The sequence below is a fragment of the Vollenhovia emeryi genome, unplaced genomic scaffold, assembly GCF_000949405.1.
Source record: "Vollenhovia emeryi isolate VEMERY1.0 unplaced genomic scaffold, V.emery_V1.0 DF939148.1, whole genome shotgun sequence".
Taxonomy (NCBI): Eukaryota; Metazoa; Arthropoda; class Insecta; order Hymenoptera; family Formicidae; genus Vollenhovia; species Vollenhovia emeryi.
In genome coordinates, this window is record NW_011967218.1 from 1,936,966 (window position 1) to 1,957,235 (window position 20,270).

Consider the following 20,270-nt stretch of genomic DNA (forward strand, 5'->3'; position numbering starts at 1 on the left):
AGCTCTCTGATTCGTCAGTCCAGCATCTAGTCGCGTGTGGCTCGCAATTTGAGAACACCGTGCGTTTGTGCTGCAATAATTTGAGGGACAAAAATAAAATTTATGAATGTTATAATTTACATCAATAAGGTAAATCGATTTGTTCGTGTTATGCATCGAGTGATTTCTACAGTCACTCAGTTTTTGAAAAATTAGAGCATTAATTTAAACAGCAAAAATTATAACATTTTCAATTGTATATTATATTGCAGGCTGTATTTATATTAACCTAAATTTTCCCTTCTAATTCCATAAATTATTTTTGTGAATATTTTACTACCAAGATTTGGCAATCAAATCAAATCATATTGTAGTGGAAATTTGCGCGATCAAATTTTTTACTATTTTTTTCGATATGCTATTTTTACATTTTTTAACTTGTTAAAACACTGTAATCGTCACTATTTGAAATAATCTTGAATACCTTGATTCAATTATACAGGGTGTTATGTAATACCCGCATCAACGCTTATTGTGGGATAGAGTGGACTAGACTAAGTCGAAAAGTCCTCTACCATTTTGCAATTTTCGCAAAAGTCAGCGAGTTATTAATTATTAAAAATCGCTGTCTTAAGCCCGTATCAAACTACGGATCGGGATTGGAATTAGATTGAAATTTAACCAATCACAGTAAAGTTTACTAATTTCAAGTTCAGTAACTTTTACTCTGATTGGTCAAATTTCAATCTAATCCCAATCCCAATCCGTAGTCTGATACGGGCTTCGATTTTTAATAATTAATAACTCGCTGACTTTTGCGAAAATTGCAAAATGCTAGAGGACTTTTCGACTTACAATTAGTCTAGTCCACTCTATCCCACAATAAGCGTTGATGCGGGTATTACATAACACCCTGTATACAATGGAATTCTTATTAAGTAAATTTTGTGTAAAGATATTATTTTTAAAAGACATCTTTAAGACGGCATTAAGTTGTCTTTTAGACACGCATTGCTATCTGGGAACTGTCTTAAATATCGTATATATTTTAATATCTTCATTAATTCTCCGTTCATTATATCAATATTAAAGTACCACGTTTTCCAAGCGACACAAAGTTAAAAATTTGCAAAAATTAAATACATGTATATTTGATTCGAATTATTTTCCTCAAAAAAAAAATATTTATTAATTAAACAACGAAGAATGAAATGCTGAATTATATTGCCGCAAAAGTCTTTACGTTTAACGATTGCCTAAAGAAATGGGAAATTTGTAATAACGCGAGTGTCGCTTACTGGTTGACGCTATAGGTTCCACTGTTTGAAAAATGTATTATCGCAATATGCACCGCTGCATCAGGTAGATCGCATCTCCGCGGCTGTTATCGCGCAATATGTTCATTACACGTTAAGCCATCGGACCGTTTTAGTTATCCACCTGCTGACACGCCGAATACAGAGCTTCTATTTTCTCATTAGCATCACTGCCATTCTTCATACGACGCCCATCGCGATCGCGCGCGTGATACCGGTCCGTCGCTGGATTGACAGCGCGTTAAAAAAAAAAAGAGTGCCGAGTGATACCGGAATTCCACAGATCTTGCATACACATATAAAACTTTTGCCTCTCTTTGTTAACGAACGTATTCGTTTCCGTGGACAGCTCGTCACGTCGATATTTATTTGCGGCGCTTAAATATTTCGCGCGATGAGAGTGACAGTACAACGAACTTTTCTGTGAGTACTTAACTTTTCTTTTCCAGACCTAATACCACGCGGATCCTATCGCAGTCTCTCGCATCAGTTGCACAGACATCTTTGCAGTAGCTTCTACAACGTAAAAGATTACCGTAAGGATTAATCGAAAGTCGGTTTATGCTTCACTCGCGAAATTTTAAGAACCAAACATTTTATGATATATTGCAGTGTAGAGGAAAGTCCCCTATTATGAGATAGGATTCTAATATGAGATAGTAGGTTTTCAACGTCCAAAAACAAACCTTTTTTTCACGACGATTACGCGATCTAACAATGAATTTTCCACTAAACAGATTTTACTCCAAGTAAATTCATGGTGGGACCAACGGATGATGCCTATTAATTTAGCAGAAAGTCCGCTATCTCATAACAGGGAACCTTCCTCTAATAAATAAATTATATGAATATAATTAATTATTTGCCAAAGAACGTAATCAATGGCTGAACTTGGAAAGTATACGATCTGCCGCATCTACTTCCATGGATTTAGATTCATGAATAAATACCATGTATCGCGCAGATGACTTATGGTGTCGCGGACAGAAAAAGGCACGCTCGATGATTAATAAGTAACGCTAATGTTAAACTCGCGATCGAGATTGTTCGCGCGAAGGACGGTCCACCGTTAGGCGGAGAGATAACTGTAACAATATTTGCATTATATTTAGTATCAGCGCGACAATGTTGCGGTGACAATCAAAGGCAAGATCAAGGCAAAGGCGTTCGCGCGATTCGCTCGCGTTCACCGCTCAATCCTGCTCGAGGACGGAACCGAATTGTTCGGGAGGCGCGGCCGCGGCGGCGGCTAATCGATTGCGAAGGCATTTCGAGTGCTGATAAGTTTAAGACGGCGCGCGTTAAAGCCGGGAGGATAATAAATGCGAGATATTAAATTATGTACGTAAGTCAGTTAATGCTGGCGAATATAACGGTCTCGTTATCGCGCCTCGCGCAAATAGTGAGGCTGCCAAGTAATAAAGATTATAAATCTCTCACGCTAGCCCACACCACCCACTTCCGTCGCGCGCGCCTTCGCGAGGGTACGCGGAATTGTGTAACGCCGTTAAACAAACTCTTACCTTGCGATCAAACAAAGGATAAATTATGTCCCGCGCGCGATCACGGCGCAGATGTTTAAACACGATGAGCTAATCTCGATTTCATGAAGGAGCACACCGTCCGCGCGATAACTCCCCGCGTTAACGCGGCTCCTCCGAATTCCTCGCGGTTAAACAATCAAATTCCGTTTTACAGAATCGCGCTCTTCCTCGTGCACGCGCACTTTTCGCACGGCTTCGCGAAAGACGATGGCAATTGTTCTCGGTATCGCTCGCACGCCGACGATCATCCCGAGTGCGACTTTGTGAAAGATCGGCAACGTCTCGTTTGTTTCAACGGTCTTGAAGACGAATGGAGAGCAAGGTAAATAATTGCTGGAAATCTAAATTACCAGTTGCACATTTTCGAACGATTATCGAGCAGACGTTATCGCTTCCCCGATAGAAAATTGAAGTCTGACATTATTGACATTATTATCGCTCGATGTTATTATTCGAGAAGCTGTTGAAGGAGCAAAATAATATTGAATTTTTAGGGCTGAAACCGTACACGTACTCATCCTTTGCGCATGGCCGAAGGCAACGTTTGACCCGCAGGAGATTTTACGGGGATTCACGTTCTTACGAAAATTAATGATTGCGAACAGTAACTTAACTCGATTGTCAACCGCATTTCCAAGCGAGATGCAATTTCTGGAGGTAGAGAATGCTCGCCAAACGCTTGGGAGAGCAATCGAAAGCTTCGCCTAGACTTCATTAAAGTTGCTTATTCGAATTTTCATGGACAATGGGTCGCGATGATTGACAGTTTTACCGTTGTTTCACAGAGCGGGATAGAAGTTAAATAGACCGCCTCGGCAGATATTGATCATGAAAATTCGTCCTTGCCTGCAAGGCACATATTTTGCGCGCATTTTATCTCGAGCATATTTTGCGGGGAGTTTGGAGAAAGATGTTTGTGTCGATAGAAAGTCAATGTGACCGGCACCAAACTGCGTTCGCTACCGACAGATGCGTTCTCCAATTTACGGACTTTGAGATGCCTCGACCTGAGAAACAATGCTCTCGAGGAGATTAGCGTTACGGCTTTCGACGCACCTGCGCTGAAGCACGTTCATCTGGCCGGTAACTCGATGACATTTCTATCACGAGACACGGTAGTGTCTCGCGCCAAGTATAAGCGAAAAGTTTTAAAGTGACAAGCTAAACCACGCGCGCGACATAAGAAATTACAAGGCTTTGTCAAATAAACGGAATTATAGAAAACGTGGCGAATTACAATTATATTACTATTTGTAAAACGCCGTGTAACACTTGTGTAATACTGAGATCTGTTTGTGTGATTAATAAATTGCCTAATCAAAATTGCGTTGGATCGATCGCGCGAATAATTAATGAAGATGTACTGACGAAGGTAATCCATTGAGATGTACGGAAGATGTAGCGTGGATTTTGGACTCCAGTGAGGGATCAGCCGCGAGTAAAGTCGCCGACAAAGACAAATTACTTTGCGCCACGCCGTATGATGGAAGACCGCTTGTCCCGATCGTCGAGATAATCGCGGTAACGAGAAAATACATCCTTTTCTTGTAATTGATGATTAAACAGCTCTCGAGTTCCCGCCGAATCAATCTGATTTCCAGACACTGAAAAAGGAATGCAAAAAGACGGTTTGCGACTGCGAATTGATTTATGTGGTTGCACGCGCGGGCAAACTAACGCAGAGGCAGCTCATAGCTTTTACTTCCGTCAACTGTAGCCATCGCGATTTGATGGAAATGCCGAAATTTTTACCTGCGGATACAACGTCCCTTCGTCTGAGTGGAAATAAGGTCGTCTATTCACACGCAATTCTCCTCGCTTCAAGCAATAAGTTTTACCCTAGATAATCGTGTCGTGTAAAATATAATTCACAAAATATTACAGGCGTATATAATTCAGCGACACGTGTCTGTAAATATATTTTTGAAGCTTATATCAATATAAACTTATTGTTTATATAATACTTAAATCAAAGCAATGTATGTTTCAATTCGTTTGTTACTTTTCAAATTTAAGTTAATAAGCTATTAGGAGCCACCTAATGAAGGATTTTCTGGAGTAAAGTAATATGTTTTTGGATTAAGATATTTTTTGTATCAGTGTACGAATAAGGGATACACATATTAGGTGGTGAGTAAAGTAGTTTTAATCTTAATCTCTTGTTTACTGCAGATCAAGGACCTAACTCCGCTCGCGACAAATCCTGCTTACAAATCCGTGCTGGACCTCTACATAGACGATAATCTGGTAGAATCTATCGCTCGGCTAGAAGGATCAGACTGGCTGGACCATTTCCGACTCCTTAATCTTCGGGGGAATAAACTTACCGATGTTAGTTCGCCGTGTCAAACTTATCCGATGTCACGCGAGCAGACAATCTGTTTCGTATGATGGATGCCGGAATGAGGAAAAATTGTTTGAGTTGATTTCGTGCGGCACGGTAGACGATTAAGAATGGAGATACGCGATTTGCGACGATTGTGAAGTATCACGCGCGCCGTTCTATATCAACACAGCACGTTGCGCTATTTCATAAGTGCGCGAGTCCACAAATGCAGTTTATGATCCTTTGTTCCGTGTCTTTTAGTTGCCTACTTACGCCCTGGAGAACGCATTGCTGCGCAATAGGAACGCAGCTGGCCTGTATCTCGGCAATAATTCGTGGACGTGCGACTGTCACTTTACACCGAGCTTTCAGGTATAATTAAATCGATATATCATATACTTTGCACACAAATTTTCAAATTAATTGCCAATTACGATAATTACCGGTTCGTTCAAGTTTGATATTTCTTACTTCTATCATTTTAAATTATCAAAGAATCAAAAGGGATAAATGGAAATAGCGGTATAAATAAAATAACGTTAAACCTAAGGTAAGATTTCCAATATCAAGTATTCACAATGCGTTTTTGGAAATCTCACAGTTTAATCACTATTACTTTAGTCGTGTGCTTCTACTGATTTTTGTGCAGGATCTTCTGATCAGGCATTCAAGTATAATAAAAGATATCAATGACATAAAGTGCGCTTTCACGAGTGACAGCGATAACTCAAACAAACAGGTAACTAACTGCACGTCTTTTTTCTCAAGTGAATCGGATTGAAAAACAGAGCATGAATAATGCAATTAAAATGCAATTGCGTTGCGCTTTAACATTTATGTAAACTGACTCTCACAGATCCGTGATCTTACGCGGACAGAGATCTGCATTTTACCGGACGAAGATTCTTGGCTTCATCCCCTCGACGTTTTGAACATCGTATTGGCGTCATTAATATTCCTCGTGCTTGGCAAGCTTTTGTATGATTACTGGTCTTTTAAGAAAACCGGAAAGCTGCCTTGGATCGTCGCCAAAATACCATGATATCGGTACAAGTGCCTCTTATCTCTTGCTGAAAAAGCTATCGAGCGTTTGATCATTAGAGTAACAATGGAAACAGTAGCGGAGGGATGAATGTATCCGCATCAAAATCTTTTTGTTCGCGTACAAGACCCTCGACACATCTTTCCTGCAAATCTAACGTACTAACTTTAATTAAACTTTTGATATAAGATACAACTGATAAGCAAAGGCAAGAACATGTGTTTAGACTGAATGAAAGATTTCAATTGCATAAATTTTCCGGTAACTGTTTATATGTATTTCGGCACTTATTTCCAATTTATTTTAAAGACAAACCAATAGAATCAGCAGTACACGTTATATCATAATAATATGATTAATGCACAATTTTTGCGTTTATGTTGATTGCTCATCACAAATGTACTTCTGGTACAAACTTTCAGCAGCGGCAATCGTAGCGCTATGTCTCCTCCGTCCTTGCCCTACAAATAATATTATATAAATTAGTAAAAGATATTTGAAAGTGTCAATTGTATTTAAAAGAAATGTGCCATAAACGTTACGTGCCATGTTTCGTCTAGAATGTAAAATACTTTCTCGCAAAAATGCTCGATAACAGATGCTGTTGTATTTTCTAATCAGATTATCTTTTTATGGAAACAAAATGAGGAAAGAACGTACCGACTCCGACACGACCTAAAGCTAGGCATTCAGCTGAATACATAAATCCTTGATGTGTCCTCGGATTGCGAATAGTGTACTCTGGAAAGGGTTCTCCTTTCTCGAGACACAACTTGTAGAGTTTTTGCGACGCGTTCAACCCGTCTTTATTAAATGCTGTTATCTGTAACATCCTGACACAAAGAGAGCGCGTCAACTTTTATTTTACACAAAGCAGATTGTTTTTCAGTTCGTCGCTTCGGCAAGTTTTACATCGTGGAAATCCACAATCCTAATTTCGCGCGTATTCTTGCATTAAACTTACTCCTCTCTCTCGAAATCTAATAATCCGCCGAACGACGAAAGTTTCGAGCCATCCATCTGACGCTCGGCTATCATCCACAATATTTTTCTTGCCAATTTGTTTTTGGCCAGATCTTGGGTCTCGGCACACGACATTGCTGGCACATTATCCAAACTATGTTTAACAACGTGTAAAGAAGCACTTGCAACATTTTATACCAAACGACAAGTAAAAGTTATCGAAATGATGTAAGAAAGAACTGCAGTGAATAATTGGCACGGTTACTGGGTGAAAAAAAAATAGTATTCAACACGCACGAGGTGATAATGTCCCGTGCAATCTGTGACAAGCTATGAAGTATTTACCGCGAAATCCACACAGGTCACCGTTTATCACGTACAGATTCGGCTTTAGTTTGTACTCGTATTTGATTGACACTTTGCACCGCTTTGCGTACTCCTCAAGGATAGTCCACGGCGAACGACAATTCGCGGTTGCTGCAGAAGATTTTGCAACGCTGACCTATATTATTTAAAAGTTCCTTTTACTACAAAGCAATTTTCGATAAGACAAATTTTTATTTCACCCACGTATTGTTGGATGAAACCTTGGATAAAATGGAGAAACGATGAGATATTTTTAAGAGACATTTTAAGTCTCCTTCTGTTACGAAAAATCTACGCGGGGAGAATTTCCTCGTAAAACTTGCCCTGGAAATCATGTAATCGTGGGACAACGTGGCATTTTGAACGACTTTACGAGAGCAACCCTGGCCGAGGTAATATTTTTCGCAATGAATTTCTTTAATTAGAATTTGCCAGCCAAGCGTCGTCTAGCAATTTTCTACATTGGTTAACCATGTACTGGCGTTAAATAATTCTTTACGTTATTTACGAGAGTACCTTGAAATTTCACAAACTCATAAAATTCTTCGAAATGCCGTGTTGTCCCACGATTGCATGATTTTCAGGATAAATTTTAAGAGAAGATTCCGTGTACGTTGCGTACATTCCAGGCTATATCTTATGCATCCATATACAAACCTAAGTGTATCAATACCTGTGAGTCTCTCATTACTTTCTTATCGATCTCGTCACATTTGCCATCGTTGATCATGAAATGAGCGTCTACTTTCCCGTCGATATTTGGCCGAGTTTCCGAATCGTTGTCATCTGAGACAATTAAGGTGAAATTTATTTGTGCTGTTAATTGCGAAATAAATTTTGTACCTTCCGTATCGTCGTGCCAGTCTCGCAATGCATTATCAGTCATTTTCGTCCATCCTTCCAAACTATTCGTTTCAGCTATCGCGTTCATCAGCCCTATATCATAAACATATCTGTGCACCCCGGCGAGTACAATTGCCCTACGTCAAATTATAAATTTTCCTATGTCCGCGAATATTTCTGTGAAGGATTGTACTCTTTTCTATTACGTGTTACACTCACTCTCTTCCGAACTAACGCCGATTGCTTTGTCAGCATTATCCTTTACGTTAGTATCTGATTTCCCCAGGGAATTGTGACATTTATTCATCGAGCTCGTTTCGAAATGTTGAACGACCCCGTCGACTCTTGGAGGTGAATTCAAATGATATTCCTGACAAGGTTTCTTCTCGCGCTGAATGGATTGTTCACTACAATGTTGGGGCTCTAAATCCGCCTGCTTCTCACGAATATCGTGCACCATAAATTGCGTTTCCGCACTCTCGGGGGCGTCGCAATGTTCCGAAATCTTGGACAAGGATAGAGATTCTTGAATTTTATTTAATACGGCGCGAGTAATAATAGCGTGTAACAATAAGCGGAAAGTGTGCGGGGAATGTACGTACGTTCGTTTCTTCGGCAAACGATTCTATGTCGGATACCATCGAAATCGTCGCGTTAGATTCCCGGGAATCCGGTGTGTGAAACGAGCTGGACGTGTCTGCAATGTCAAATGAGCGTCAGATCCCGCGAACTCCGGCGCAAGTTAGATAATATTGCCGCGTTGTAAATTTTAGATTCAGAATCGCTGAAATTTCCAGAATACACGCGGAATCGCAATGACACGAAAAATTATGATGCGCGATAATTTAACAAATAAATTGTACCAATTGAAGGCGCGGATGCAGCGAATTTAACAAATCAGCTTACGCGCTCGAGCCCGCGTCAGATTACATAGCAAATTTTCGAATAAGCACTCTTTAATCATTAAACGCCAGATTTGCAAAATGAAGCAAATGAAGGATTATGCCGGGTAACAGTTTGGTCAATAAGTCCGCGTGGCACAATTGAAAGGATGGATAAATGAATGTAGGTCGCGCGTATACCATACATTTCTATGAAAGATAAATCTTCCTCGTGAATAAATTATTTGTGTGTTTCCCGTTCTATCATGTACACCATTAATTTAATAACGTGATAATTACAATGAGGTTAGCCGAGTGCACGAATAAACGCCGGCTATTTGCATAATTGGATCACGCTATTGTAACCATTAATTTCAAGCTTAAGCTCGTTATTTTAAACGCGTTAAATCGTAAAACAAGTTAAACCGAGTGTACTAAAATTCCGCCGAGATTGTTTGCCCGCGCGCCCGAGACACCCGGGCTCGGAGGAAGCGCACACCATTTCCCTGAGTGCAGGGCGTCCTGAGCTGCTGCAGCAGATCCTCCGCCCGTTCGATCACCGTTTCCATCTCGCAGAGGAGCGGCGCCGCGTTCGGGAATCGCCGTGCGATCGTGTCCCAAATGACCTCGGCATCCTCGACACCGTGCAGCGATCTCGGTGGTTCCAGCTTGCCGTGTGTCGCCGTATCAGTCAACGATGCGCTCCCGGTGGACATTCGAGGATTCCGTCTTCACGCGAGTACGTCCGCGACGTGATGAATATTTCATCGAGATCGGCGCGATAAATCTGCCGGGCTATGGGCGAGCGATTTTACATTTTTCGTGGACGGAAAATTGACGGATCGAAGATGTCAAGAGGCAAACAACGTAGGAGCGCGATGTTATCCTGATCGCGATGTACCATGCACGCTGTCGCGCCGCGGTATGAATTTTTTCGGATCGTATGAATAAAGGCGGCGTATTATAGCGGCATTGCTATTAGTAGTCAGAAGAGCGAGGCAGAGGCATTTATATTGAACATTTTAAAACAAAATCGTATTCCACGTTTCCTAGGGCTTTATGAATACGCCGCTACGTTTATTACAAAGCGATTGCTCTTGCACTTGGAAATTTTTTTTTTTTTATTACGGTATTAATATAGATCCCGTATCAATACGTATAGGACTGCATAATACACGTACAGATTCAAAATCTATCCATAATTTCTCTCTCGCGGAATATAAAATAACTTTTAAGGAAAAAAATTGCCAATTAAACTAATCATGTTTTAATTAAGAAGCTTGCTCTTGGAAATAGCAAATTTTTTTCTGCTTTATTCCTGTCGCAATTAGTGCTACGTGGTTTTTTTTATGCCGTGAAAATTCGCGCAAGTATTGAAAATGAGGTATCGCTTTGCAAAATATCTCCAAAGCGTGCAAGAGATCGAATAAAGTTGCACGGGGCATTGCGGCACGAATGTGAATTTATAAACTTAAATTAGGACTAGAATATATGAATAACGTTACTTCCCCCGAGAAATTGCGATTGAGAAAGAGTTCCTACAATCGTTATGACGGAGAAAAGTTTATCGCGAGGAGAGTTGACCTAAATATCAAAAGTTTTTGGGACCTTTATGCAGCGTACGAAAAGGGGAACGCAGGGTGACTTCTTTTAGCAAAAATTATAATTAGTTTCAAACACTTTTTTTTTCATCTCCATTCTTTTGTAGGTGTTGCTTCAATTTAATCATTCTGTTAACTATTTAACTTGCAATGAGTATTAACTCTAACGTTTAAATTATTATTTGCTTGAAAATATAAATTCTCAAGATATAAATTATGTTCCTGAATTATTTACCTGAAGATATAAATGCTCAAGAAGGAAAATAATTTGAAGATCCGCACGTTCCAATGATTTATGCAAAGTGGAACTTCGGACAGTGCAACACGTGTCGTTGTATTTCTTTATGAATATAAAGATATCTGGAGAGAAAGTTGTCTTTTTAAGAAAGAGCGAAACGATAATGAACCGATTAATAATGCATTTCTCACGGCTGATCTGCTGGGTTTCTTTAACGCGATGGTATTTTATTAAAATTATAAACACGGGATTATACAATACATCGTGTAACGCGTAATACTTGCTTAGAAACGTCGTTGAATCAAGGCCTCTTTGATTCAAAACTCTTTACCATCCACTTTTTTTTAGCTACGTGTGTGCGAGCCAGTTTGTGCTACGGCATTTTTTTTCCTTTTTTTTATACCTTTTTTCGTGTACGTTCTTACATACATGCATAGTACTATAGTTTCGTAATCGTAGGACGCATTCTCGATTGAGCGCGACGTGGAGTCGAGTCGTACCGTTTAAGTCCCATGATGACTGCACGCTCCACAGTTTGGATTCATATCCGTCGGAGGAATTAAACTCGATGCCGATCCGCCTCGGCGACGGCGACGACGGTGCTTTCGAAAGGGGTCACGTCGACATTTCGTTTCGCCGAGAAGATGCCGGGAAAATAATAATAAATCGTCGTCCCCTTGTGAATAGAAAACGATGCGTCCCACAATCTTTATTACGTCGGTTCCCGTCGTCGAAGGACTTCCGCGTTTACTTATTTATAGACTTATTTATCGTCAACTGCGAGAAAACCCGGTCTCGAGGATATATAAAAAATTTCGTGTGAAACGCTTCCTCTCCTTTCCTCGTTTCTTTCTTTCTTTTTTGACCGAACTTTGTATAAAGGGAGAATCGGGGAAAATTCGCTTTTCGAAAAGAAGTCGCCCCCGGTGATCCGTGAAAAAGTGACCTCGCGACTTCGGTCTCGGCTAGATGGATGGTGGCGCGCTTAAATTAATTTCGGACTTTCGATATGTTAGAGTAAATTTTAACATGTCTTTAATGTGGCAGTCGCGCGGTTAACACATCGAGGAGCCCGGCGGGTGTGCACCAGTTTCGCTTCTGATGCACGCTACGCTATTCGCTAGTACGTTATTCGTTATCGGATTCCGTGATCTTATAGAGTTACAGAGCGTCATATACTCGGACAGCTTTTCGTATTTCGGGTAGAAAGAGACTTATAAAACTTTATGAATAAATAATAATCGCGGCAGTATTCGTTGGTAGGCGATGTCCTTAAGTGAATTATTCACGGAGCAATTCACGAGACTGGCGAGAAGAGTATCTTAACGCGACCGACGTTCTCTGCAGGAGTGTTCAAGTTCGCGAGTTCGCAAAAACACCGTATCAAAACACCGCAATTAACGTTAATTAAAAACATCCAAAATTGCAGATGCAACTATAATTATGGTTTTCTCGCGCGAGATTTTGTAATGGACTACTGTTTAAAACAACGGAGCTCGAGAAATTCTTTTCAATTTGAAATATATCGCTCCTCGTATCTTCTACGTTTTTAAAAGGGAAGTGTATAAAATTTTGCTTTGCCCTAATTTGATTACGTGATTTCTTAAATATTGTATAATGCGTCAAATTCTTGTCGACCTGTGTCGCTTCTCCACCCAAGTCTGCTCGCTACGGGTTTGCTTTAATCGAATGTTCTATCAAACTACGCGCATTACGTTCGAAGAATGAGTTTGCATCTCGGCGTTCAACTCACACATCGCGTGTCTTCCCGATTCATCATCTAGAAATTACAGACTGGGCGGCGTTAAGATATCGGTCCCGCCAAGGAAAATTGCACTGAAGGATCCCCATCTTCGGCGATGGTTCTCGAGGATGCGCATATGCGAACGTGAAATTTACGCGTGAGATTTATTTCCGATTGTTGATACGCTTACTTCTATCACAGCATACAGACGTACGTTAGACGTGCCTTACCATACAGTGTCTATAATAGGCTAACGCGTGGAGACTGCGTCCATTTGCTTAACAGGATTACGCTGTACAACGCTCCTGTGGCATCCAATTAATTACACGTGGGTATCTACGTCTCATTCAAGCCGCGCGTATCGATACCGAACCTAGATTATACGAGTAAATTATCTACGTATCATGCCGTCTTCCATAAATCACCTATGAAGTTGAAAAGTCGAAAATCACCAATGTGGATAATATAAAAAAATGATTGCCGGATCGACGTAAAAAAGAGTGAGGCCCGATCACCGTATTGTAATGGGCGAACACATAGTTGTGCGAGATGGAGTTAATATATTATACAATAATCCATAACATTAATTATAATGTAAGGATGACTGTACTAGATTGGCATCAGGTAACAACCGATCAGACCGTAGGAAAGTACTTTGCGGCACGGAAATATCGACTCGTCCAATTATCAGGTTTATCACAAAATTCATCGTACCTGTATAATTCCCGATCACAGCGTCAGATTGCGAATGCTCTTAACCAAATCCCGAAGTGATGAGAATTTAGCGTTAACACTTCCCGATAGTGCAGTCACCCTAATCTAGAACAATGCATTAGCACTGACGTAGTCCAAGTCTACGGCTGGTCCGGCCGCAATCATAGGTGATCCAATGAGAAAATCAGGCTAGACGGGGGTGTGAAGCGCGTGAGTCCGATTGTAACGATCATCGAGACCTTGCGCGAACGTCGATCAGCTAATCCTCCTTAAATCACGGCCAACTCTTTATCAATTTTTTTTTCCCCCTCCTGGATCTCGTGTCACAAGAATGCATGTGGTGTTACCGATAAGTGCGAATCGTCGGAACGGGCGAGATCGTGGATCAGAGAGGTACAACTGCACTCGAACCTTACCCCGGATGTCGTTCGCGACTCTTCGCGCACCCTTTTTCCGTCCATCGCGTCGTCATTCACATGCGAGCTATCTGAAACGCTACTCTCGCGCTTTAGCGCTGGTACAACATCGCGTGTATTCTCTTTGCTCCTCCATCTCGTTACTTTTATCATCGTACTGCCATCGTAGACGTTTACGACGTTCGCTCGATAACCGACAGAATGTGCACTCAACGGAAACAGCGTATCCTACGTCTCTTAGAAGCATTGCGTACGCGTAAAACGCCAATTTCGCCGCTCTTCGTCCACTCGCGCGTATCTCCCATTTTTTTTTCTTTTTACTCCTAAATCGTGTGTATCTAAACCTACCATGATACTGCGGTGTTTATCGTAAATGCCATAAACACGAGCGTACGAGGTGCGGTTATTATCTACCTTTCATCGCGACTCCTTTCTGGAGGATCGCGCTCTCCACGGTATCCATTCTCGCGCGACAAGCTCGCCGGTTATCGCCCACCCCGGTCTAATGACTCGAATCGCGATCCGCTCATTCAAGGCAAGCCGATCGTTATGATTCGATCAGAGGAATAGAACTCGGCTACATTCGCCACCAGCCAAGTGGCCATCGAGCACGTCTCGTGCGCTCGCTTCTATGCGCTTCGGATATATTCTACGGGATTTCGTACGATTACTGCGAGAGTATGTATACGTGTGTATGTATGTGTATGCACGCGTATTTACGCGCAGGTGCGCATGTAAGTCTGCCGTGTGTGTACGTGTATACGTGCCTTGGGGATGGGAGTGTTTGGCTGCCGTACACTCCGGTCCGTTACTCGGGGGGGGAGGTTGATGGGGAAAGTGGAGGAGGGAGGGCCCAGAGCGAGGTAGGCATTTAAAAATCATGACTATTCACACGGTGGTCTCGATATTGGCGATGGCGTATTGTCAACAAATACTGTCCTTCCCGTAATTCTCCAGGTACATTTCCTGGGGCGTGGCTAGGTTGTAGCGTCCGCTCAGCCGGCTCCCGGTCAAGCCGTTGTTGTGGTGAGTGTGATTCACGTGGAGATGATTGACGTTCAGGGCGACGTTCTTCTTCTTCTTGCGCGCCTTGTGCCGGTAGAGGCAGTACTTGAGACAACCAGTGGCCAGCAGGAGGATCAGGAATATACCGAGGGCACCGGCGCCCACCGCGACGTAGAGCAGCGTCACCCCGAAGCGGTACGAACAATTGGCCTCTTCCTCGTCGAAGCCCGAGGGACAATGGCGCACGCCGTCGCACCACAGGACAGAGCTGATGCACGCCTGGATCTCTGGACACCTGATCGCAAGAAAGAGAGAGAGAGAGCTTTCCATCAAATTCCCATTTACTTCACAACATGTAAACAAGTTGATTGAAATCGCGCAACGTACCTGTACGGGCAATCTTCCGCGGGCAATATAGTAAACGCGTTGGCACCTAAATTCGGCGCGGCCGGTGACCGTTTGGAGATGGCGATCCACGTGACGGCGTAGAAACCGGGTTCCCGCTGGAGGAACTCCACGACGAAGCTGCGGGAGTGCTGGGCCATCGCCACGCTCGCATTCACGGCGCTGTAATTCCAGCCACCCGAGAAGAAATCGACGGTCCTGGCCGTGTCGACGCCGCCCTCCGGACAGATCACGCTGCGCTCCTTCGTGTTCGCGGCCGAGTAGACGACGATTCTGTTCAGGGTCGCGCACTCCATGACGTTGTCCAGGGTGATGCCGAAGCCGGCGGTTCTCAAGTACAGGAAATTGATGCGCGCGTCCTCGGGCTCGATCAGCCATGGCTCGTTGACGCATTGCGTCGCCGTCAGGTCCTCCGTGTTGGTCAGGATCTCCTCCACCGCTGCCAGGCCGGGGATCACCCGCGGCAGCGGACTCCTCAGGGAGATCTCGCCGCTGGTGCCGCGCAGTCGTCGCTCCTCCAGTCTCGAACAGCCGTGCTCGTTCGACTCCGCGCTCACCGGGACGAAACGGTATTCCCCCTCGAAGAAGAAGTCTCGGTAATCCTGGGTGACGTTCATGAGCGTGATGGTAAACCTGATCTCCACCACGTTCGACGTCAGGGTCCGGACGACGATTCTCTCGCTCACGTTTGAGCACAGACAATCGCGAACCTGAAAGCAGAGAATCACGACCACGAAGAGTGAGATCGAAGTACAACTGTCGTAAAAATATTCGACTATTTGTAATTATTCAGAGACAAAATGTCCGCTTTAGTGTCAATCCTTTCGGAAATAGATTTTTTTCAATGATTCTTTAACGAGGCAAAGAGACTACTTGAAAATTGGAGTTAAATGAATGAAATACGTACCAGTTCGACTCCTTGCCAAGGATACTCAGCGACGACAAGATCCGCCATGCCGAATTTTTTAACATCCGCCATACGGCGGTCGCACGTCCATCGATTCACCAACGGGTCCACGTAAGACGCGCAGCTCTTGCCACCGAAGGAGGCTCTGACGAAGGACAGCTCTATTCTGTGATCAGGCTCGGCCTCGAATCTATACACGCAGCTGAGATTCTGCGCCCCGCCGCGACCATAGAAGAACACGTTCTTCGGTGACGCGAACTTGCCGGAGTTGGACGATAAGGAGGACGAGGAGGACGAGGAGGAAGAGGAGGATAAGGACGACGTGGAAGACGTGGATGAGGCCGACGGCGCCGAGGCGAACACGTGGTTACACGAGACGGCCTCGTGGACGAACTCGTAGCGCAGCACGAAACTTATCGGATATAGCGCGCTACCCTGGCGCAATATGTGTTCCAGGGTGAGGTCGCGGCCTGTCGACACGTAACTCTCCGCGAGGCTGCATGGCCGCGTGTGACGGCTGCTATTGCGCAGCAGACTGTGATCGCAGAGTCGCGGTATGTCGTCCTTGCAGAACTGTCCCATCAGCGTAATGTTCTGCGAAATTATTACACACGAGATGCGTCAGATAAGAGTGCCGAGCGTTTAGTATCGACGTAACTTGACGATAATTTTGTTACGTAACATATATTAATATATGCGAAGAGTTTCTCGTGTTACTCTAAAGTAATTGTATCCTTAGATTTCGAGGGAGAAATTTTTTAATCGTTTGTTCCCTTCGCGAGATGTTTAGATTATGCAATTCTTGCTCGCAAAATCGTCAGATAAGAATGCCGAGCGTTGAGTTATATCGACGCAACTTGACAATCGTATATTAATATATGCGAAAAGTTTTTCGTGTTACGCTAAAGTAATTGTATCTTTAGATTTCGAGGGAGAAATTTTTTAATCGCTTGTTCCCTTCGCGAGATATTTAGATTATGCAATTCTTGCTCGCAGAATCGAAGCACTCTTTTCAGAATTTGTGTTTATATCTATATTACTTTACTAACGAAGTTACTTTAGCAACGAAGTTATATTACTTCGGTAACGAAGCAAGAAAGTTGCCAGAGTAGCAGACTTTGTAGACGGAGGGGATACAATTCGGTACATACTTTTCGGCTGGAAGTAAGTTTGTCCACTGTGATATCGCCATCCCATATCAGGAGCTTTGCATTGCAATCAGCGGCAGTGTCGATACTCGCAGCAGCTTCCACGCTAGCGGCGTAATATTTAACGAACGATAGCCAAACGATTTCATTCAGTTTCCCTTGGAAGTGGTACCGGCAAGTTGTATTCGGCGGCAAAGAGTGTTTCGGATTTTCCAGGATGCCCGACGAGTTCTCATCGCCGGATATATAAAAGTCGCAGTTGTCGTTTTCCTTCACGAAACTCCGAGACTTTTCGTCGACAAAGATCACCTGCACACGCGTCAACGTACACGCGTAAAAGGTATCGATAAATCGTCGGATATATTTAATTTTTACTTATATTTAAATCAAACACTTAACGTTTTAATGATCCACGAATATAGAAATAGCCGGGAATTACTATGTTTCGCGAATCGCAACTTTCGCGCTTTTGCAACAAACTTGTGGCGATATTACGCAACGAGATATTACGGCATCCGAGCATTACCTGAACTTCGAGCTCAAATCCTGGCAGGAAAGACAGTGGTACTGGATGAAACGGATTGTCGTACGGGGACGTGTGGAACTCTAGCAACATGGTATTGTGACTGCTGATGATGTCTGGCACCGCATCTCCTCCACACAGCCTTACAAGCACGCGGTCTGAAGTTGAACCTCCGTCGTATACTGTTAAGTAATCCTGCACGACGTTGCACTGATCCCACACCCTTGAAAAGCGCGCAAATTTCACTTGGAAAATCTATTCTCCACGTCATTGCGCGTGCACGTTATTTACACTCGTCCTCCTAACGCGTCTCCGTTTTTCATTTTTTTTTTTTCGAAAACCCTTCGTAAAGAGGCGCGCCCGCGAAATTACTGGCGGTACACTATTAATTCTACGAAATATATATTTGAACTTTCCGAATATGTTGACTTCATTAGCGTCGTTAACATGAGCGATTTACCTTAGCACTCGCTGACTCCTGTCGTACTTCACGACCTGGTCCTTAATGTGTATCTTGTGACTGTTTCTCTGACTAACGGCGAGCAGAGCCCGATGACCCACCGGCGCGCGGTTCTGCTCCACCCGATAGTAGCAAGTGACATTCCTGGGGTAAACTCCGGGATAATTTGGCGACTGCAGCCGGCAGGCTCTAGTATCGCACTTGGTGAGGACGCGATCGCAATACGTGCCGTTCACCAGCTCGCCGCGCCATGTGGACATACTGCTGTTTCCGTATCTGAGATGCGCCTCGCTTCTTCTCAGGAACTTGTACGACAGCTTGAAGTCGAAGTTGTAGCCGATACCCTGAGACACGGAAAAATTGCCCGCGATCGTAACGCGTCCGTACCTTTTTCACTCCGCGTTGAATATTCTCAGTTGGGAAACTTCTTTCAACATGTCCCGTCGCTGACGCGCCACGAAATTCTTTTACGGCAGGCGGACTTTTTCAGGACGATTCGCCAGTCGGGTTTAACTTCAATAAATTTATAATATAAGAAGCAGAACGATAGCGAGTAACAATGTCTCTCAATGCTCCCTCGAGGGAAAGGGCGACTTCAAATATCGTTTAAATTAAAATACCGCTGCGGAGCGAGTTTGATAAAAGTTCCATATTGCCGCGGCGAAATTACGGAGAATCAGATCGCGTATTCCCGCGAGCTAACGCAATTTCTTACCTGCTCTGATAAACGTAGTAAATATAAAGTCAGATTGATGGAAGGAGTTTCGCTGTAATAGACGGTGTAGCCCCACGCGCTGCCACACCATTGTCCTCCCGTCGCAGGACGACCTTCCTCGCGAATAGTCATGAAACCATCTGGACATCCTTCCGACGTAAAGGATAGAAAGCGGCCGACCGTGAAGGTATCAAAAGTTAACTGTAACACCAGGGAGAAAGAGGGGGGGCATTATTCTAAAAGTTATGAGCCAGCGAGGATCCGCGTGAGCAACTGGCTAACGATTTTTGTTGGGAATAAAACTAAAGATAAAAGTTGGAACACAGTTATTACGGGCCCATCGCGATAAAAGCAAATATTTCTACTATAATCTCGTTAATTATTACGCAACGTTATATTTTGGCTCGCGCAGTACCCAGAATCAATAAGAGCAAGTTTTAGCGCGAAAACTCGTATAATTCCTGTACTATCAAAATGTATGAAAAAAAGTTTTATAAATTCTACGACACGAACGTTAAACGTTTTTATAACACTTTTTAAATTTACGTAGAATTTCTTAGATTCTGGCAGTCGTATTTAATTATTTTGTGGAATTTTGTACAATTATTTCCAGCAGGGTACGAGTGCGTTTCGGCAAAACTTTCCGCTACAACCGTAGCCATTTTTCATAATTGACAGCAGTATTGCTAGGAACAATATGTCATTCATGAGCCAATCTTCAATATTTTCCATTCTATTCCCATACAGCACAGAAAGTTAAAATAATGTTGCTGAAACGTTGCAATGTTGAATGGTGAAGTACAAATATGTTTTCAACGTTGAATCTAAGTTAACTTTTGTACATTGTTTTTCTTTATGTTGCTGCAACGTTAAAACGATTGTGAACAAATTACTATTTTTTAATACTCAATTGCGATTCATTGCTATTATGTGTCTATTTGTTTTTTTTATAGAAAATGTCGGCATATCAAAGAAAACGTATATATTACAATTCAGCGGACATCCCTTACGGAAAACACGCTCAAGTTTTGAGTGTTAACACTCGATTGTTTGAATTTACTCTCAAATTTCAGCGTAAACACCCAGATTTAAATATTTACACCTAAATTTGAGAGTAAATTCGGATAATCGACT

The 20,270-nt window shown here is 42.9% G+C and overlaps 3 protein-coding genes across 6 annotated transcripts in view; 1 reads left to right on the top strand and 2 right to left on the bottom strand.

Moving 5' to 3' along the window:
• The first annotated feature begins 1,267 nt into the window (after positions 1-1,267).
• LOC105565952 (protein singed wings 2) lies at positions 1,268-6,227 on the top strand. The gene is made up of 10 exons (XM_012019572.1): positions 1,268-1,718; positions 2,994-3,161; positions 3,334-3,496; positions 3,766-3,922; positions 4,212-4,360; positions 4,441-4,629; positions 5,012-5,170; positions 5,427-5,537; positions 5,815-5,904; positions 6,022-6,227. The coding sequence occupies exons 1-10, from the start codon at positions 1,690-1,692 to the stop codon at positions 6,205-6,207; spliced, it is 1,401 nt and encodes a 466-aa protein (XP_011874962.1). The 5' UTR covers positions 1,268-1,689; the 3' UTR covers positions 6,208-6,227.
• Positions 6,228-6,566: 339 nt separating this feature from the next.
• LOC105565951 lies at positions 6,567-9,893 on the bottom strand. Of its 2 annotated transcripts, XM_012019571.1 has the most exons (9): positions 9,760-9,893; positions 8,982-9,076; positions 8,599-8,884; positions 8,380-8,472; positions 8,210-8,322; positions 7,516-7,672; positions 7,172-7,307; positions 6,868-7,040; positions 6,567-6,668 (listed from the first exon to the last, which is right to left on the bottom strand). In XM_012019571.1, the coding sequence occupies exons 1-9, from the start codon at positions 9,827-9,829 to the stop codon at positions 6,583-6,585; spliced, it is 1,209 nt and encodes a 402-aa protein (XP_011874961.1). In that variant the 5' UTR covers positions 9,830-9,893; the 3' UTR covers positions 6,567-6,582. The 2 variants fall into 2 exon arrangements, with proteins under 2 accessions (XP_011874961.1, XP_011874960.1); XM_012019570.1 differs by having other exon boundaries at positions 8,210-8,472.
• A 1,405-nt stretch (positions 9,894-11,298) lies between these two features.
• Positions 11,299-20,270, bottom strand: part of LOC105565953 — a 70,989-nt gene continuing 62,017 nt past the window's right edge. For all 3 annotated transcript variants that reach the window (XM_012019573.1, XM_012019574.1, XM_012019575.1), the window contains exons 4-10: positions 19,137-19,337; positions 18,422-18,765; positions 17,965-18,184; positions 17,442-17,747; positions 16,291-16,884; positions 15,366-16,093; positions 11,299-15,273 (exon numbers count right to left, since the gene is read on the bottom strand). In XM_012019573.1, the coding sequence (XP_011874963.1) occupies positions 14,898-15,273; positions 15,366-16,093; positions 16,291-16,884; positions 17,442-17,747; positions 17,965-18,184; positions 18,422-18,765; positions 19,137-19,337 (2,769 nt within the window). In that variant the 3' untranslated portion in view covers positions 11,299-14,897. The remainder of the gene's footprint in view (positions 15,274-15,365; positions 16,094-16,290; positions 16,885-17,441; positions 17,748-17,964; positions 18,185-18,421; positions 18,766-19,136; positions 19,338-20,270) is intronic.

Coding starts and splice junctions, on each gene's coding strand:
- LOC105565952 (XM_012019572.1), top strand. CDS start 1,690: ATGAGAGTGACAGTACAACGAACTTTTCT. Junction 1,719..2,993: donor ACAGTACAACGAACTTTTCT/GTGAGTACTTAA, acceptor TCCGTTTTACAG/AATCGCGCTCTTCCTCGTGC. Junction 3,162..3,333: donor GAAGACGAATGGAGAGCAAG/GTAAATAATTGC, acceptor TTGAATTTTTAG/GGCTGAAACCGTACACGTAC.
- LOC105565951 (XM_012019570.1), bottom strand. CDS start 9,829: ATGGAAACGGTGATCGAACGGGCGGAGGATCTGCTGCAGCAGCTCAGG. Junction 8,885..8,981: donor CGTTTGCCGAAGAAACGAAC/GTACGTACATTC, acceptor TCCTTGTCCAAG/ATTTCGGAACATTGCGACGC. Junction 7,308..7,515: donor TGACCTGTGTGGATTTCGCG/GTAAATACTTCA, acceptor ATAATGTGCCAG/CAATGTCGTGTGCCGAGACC.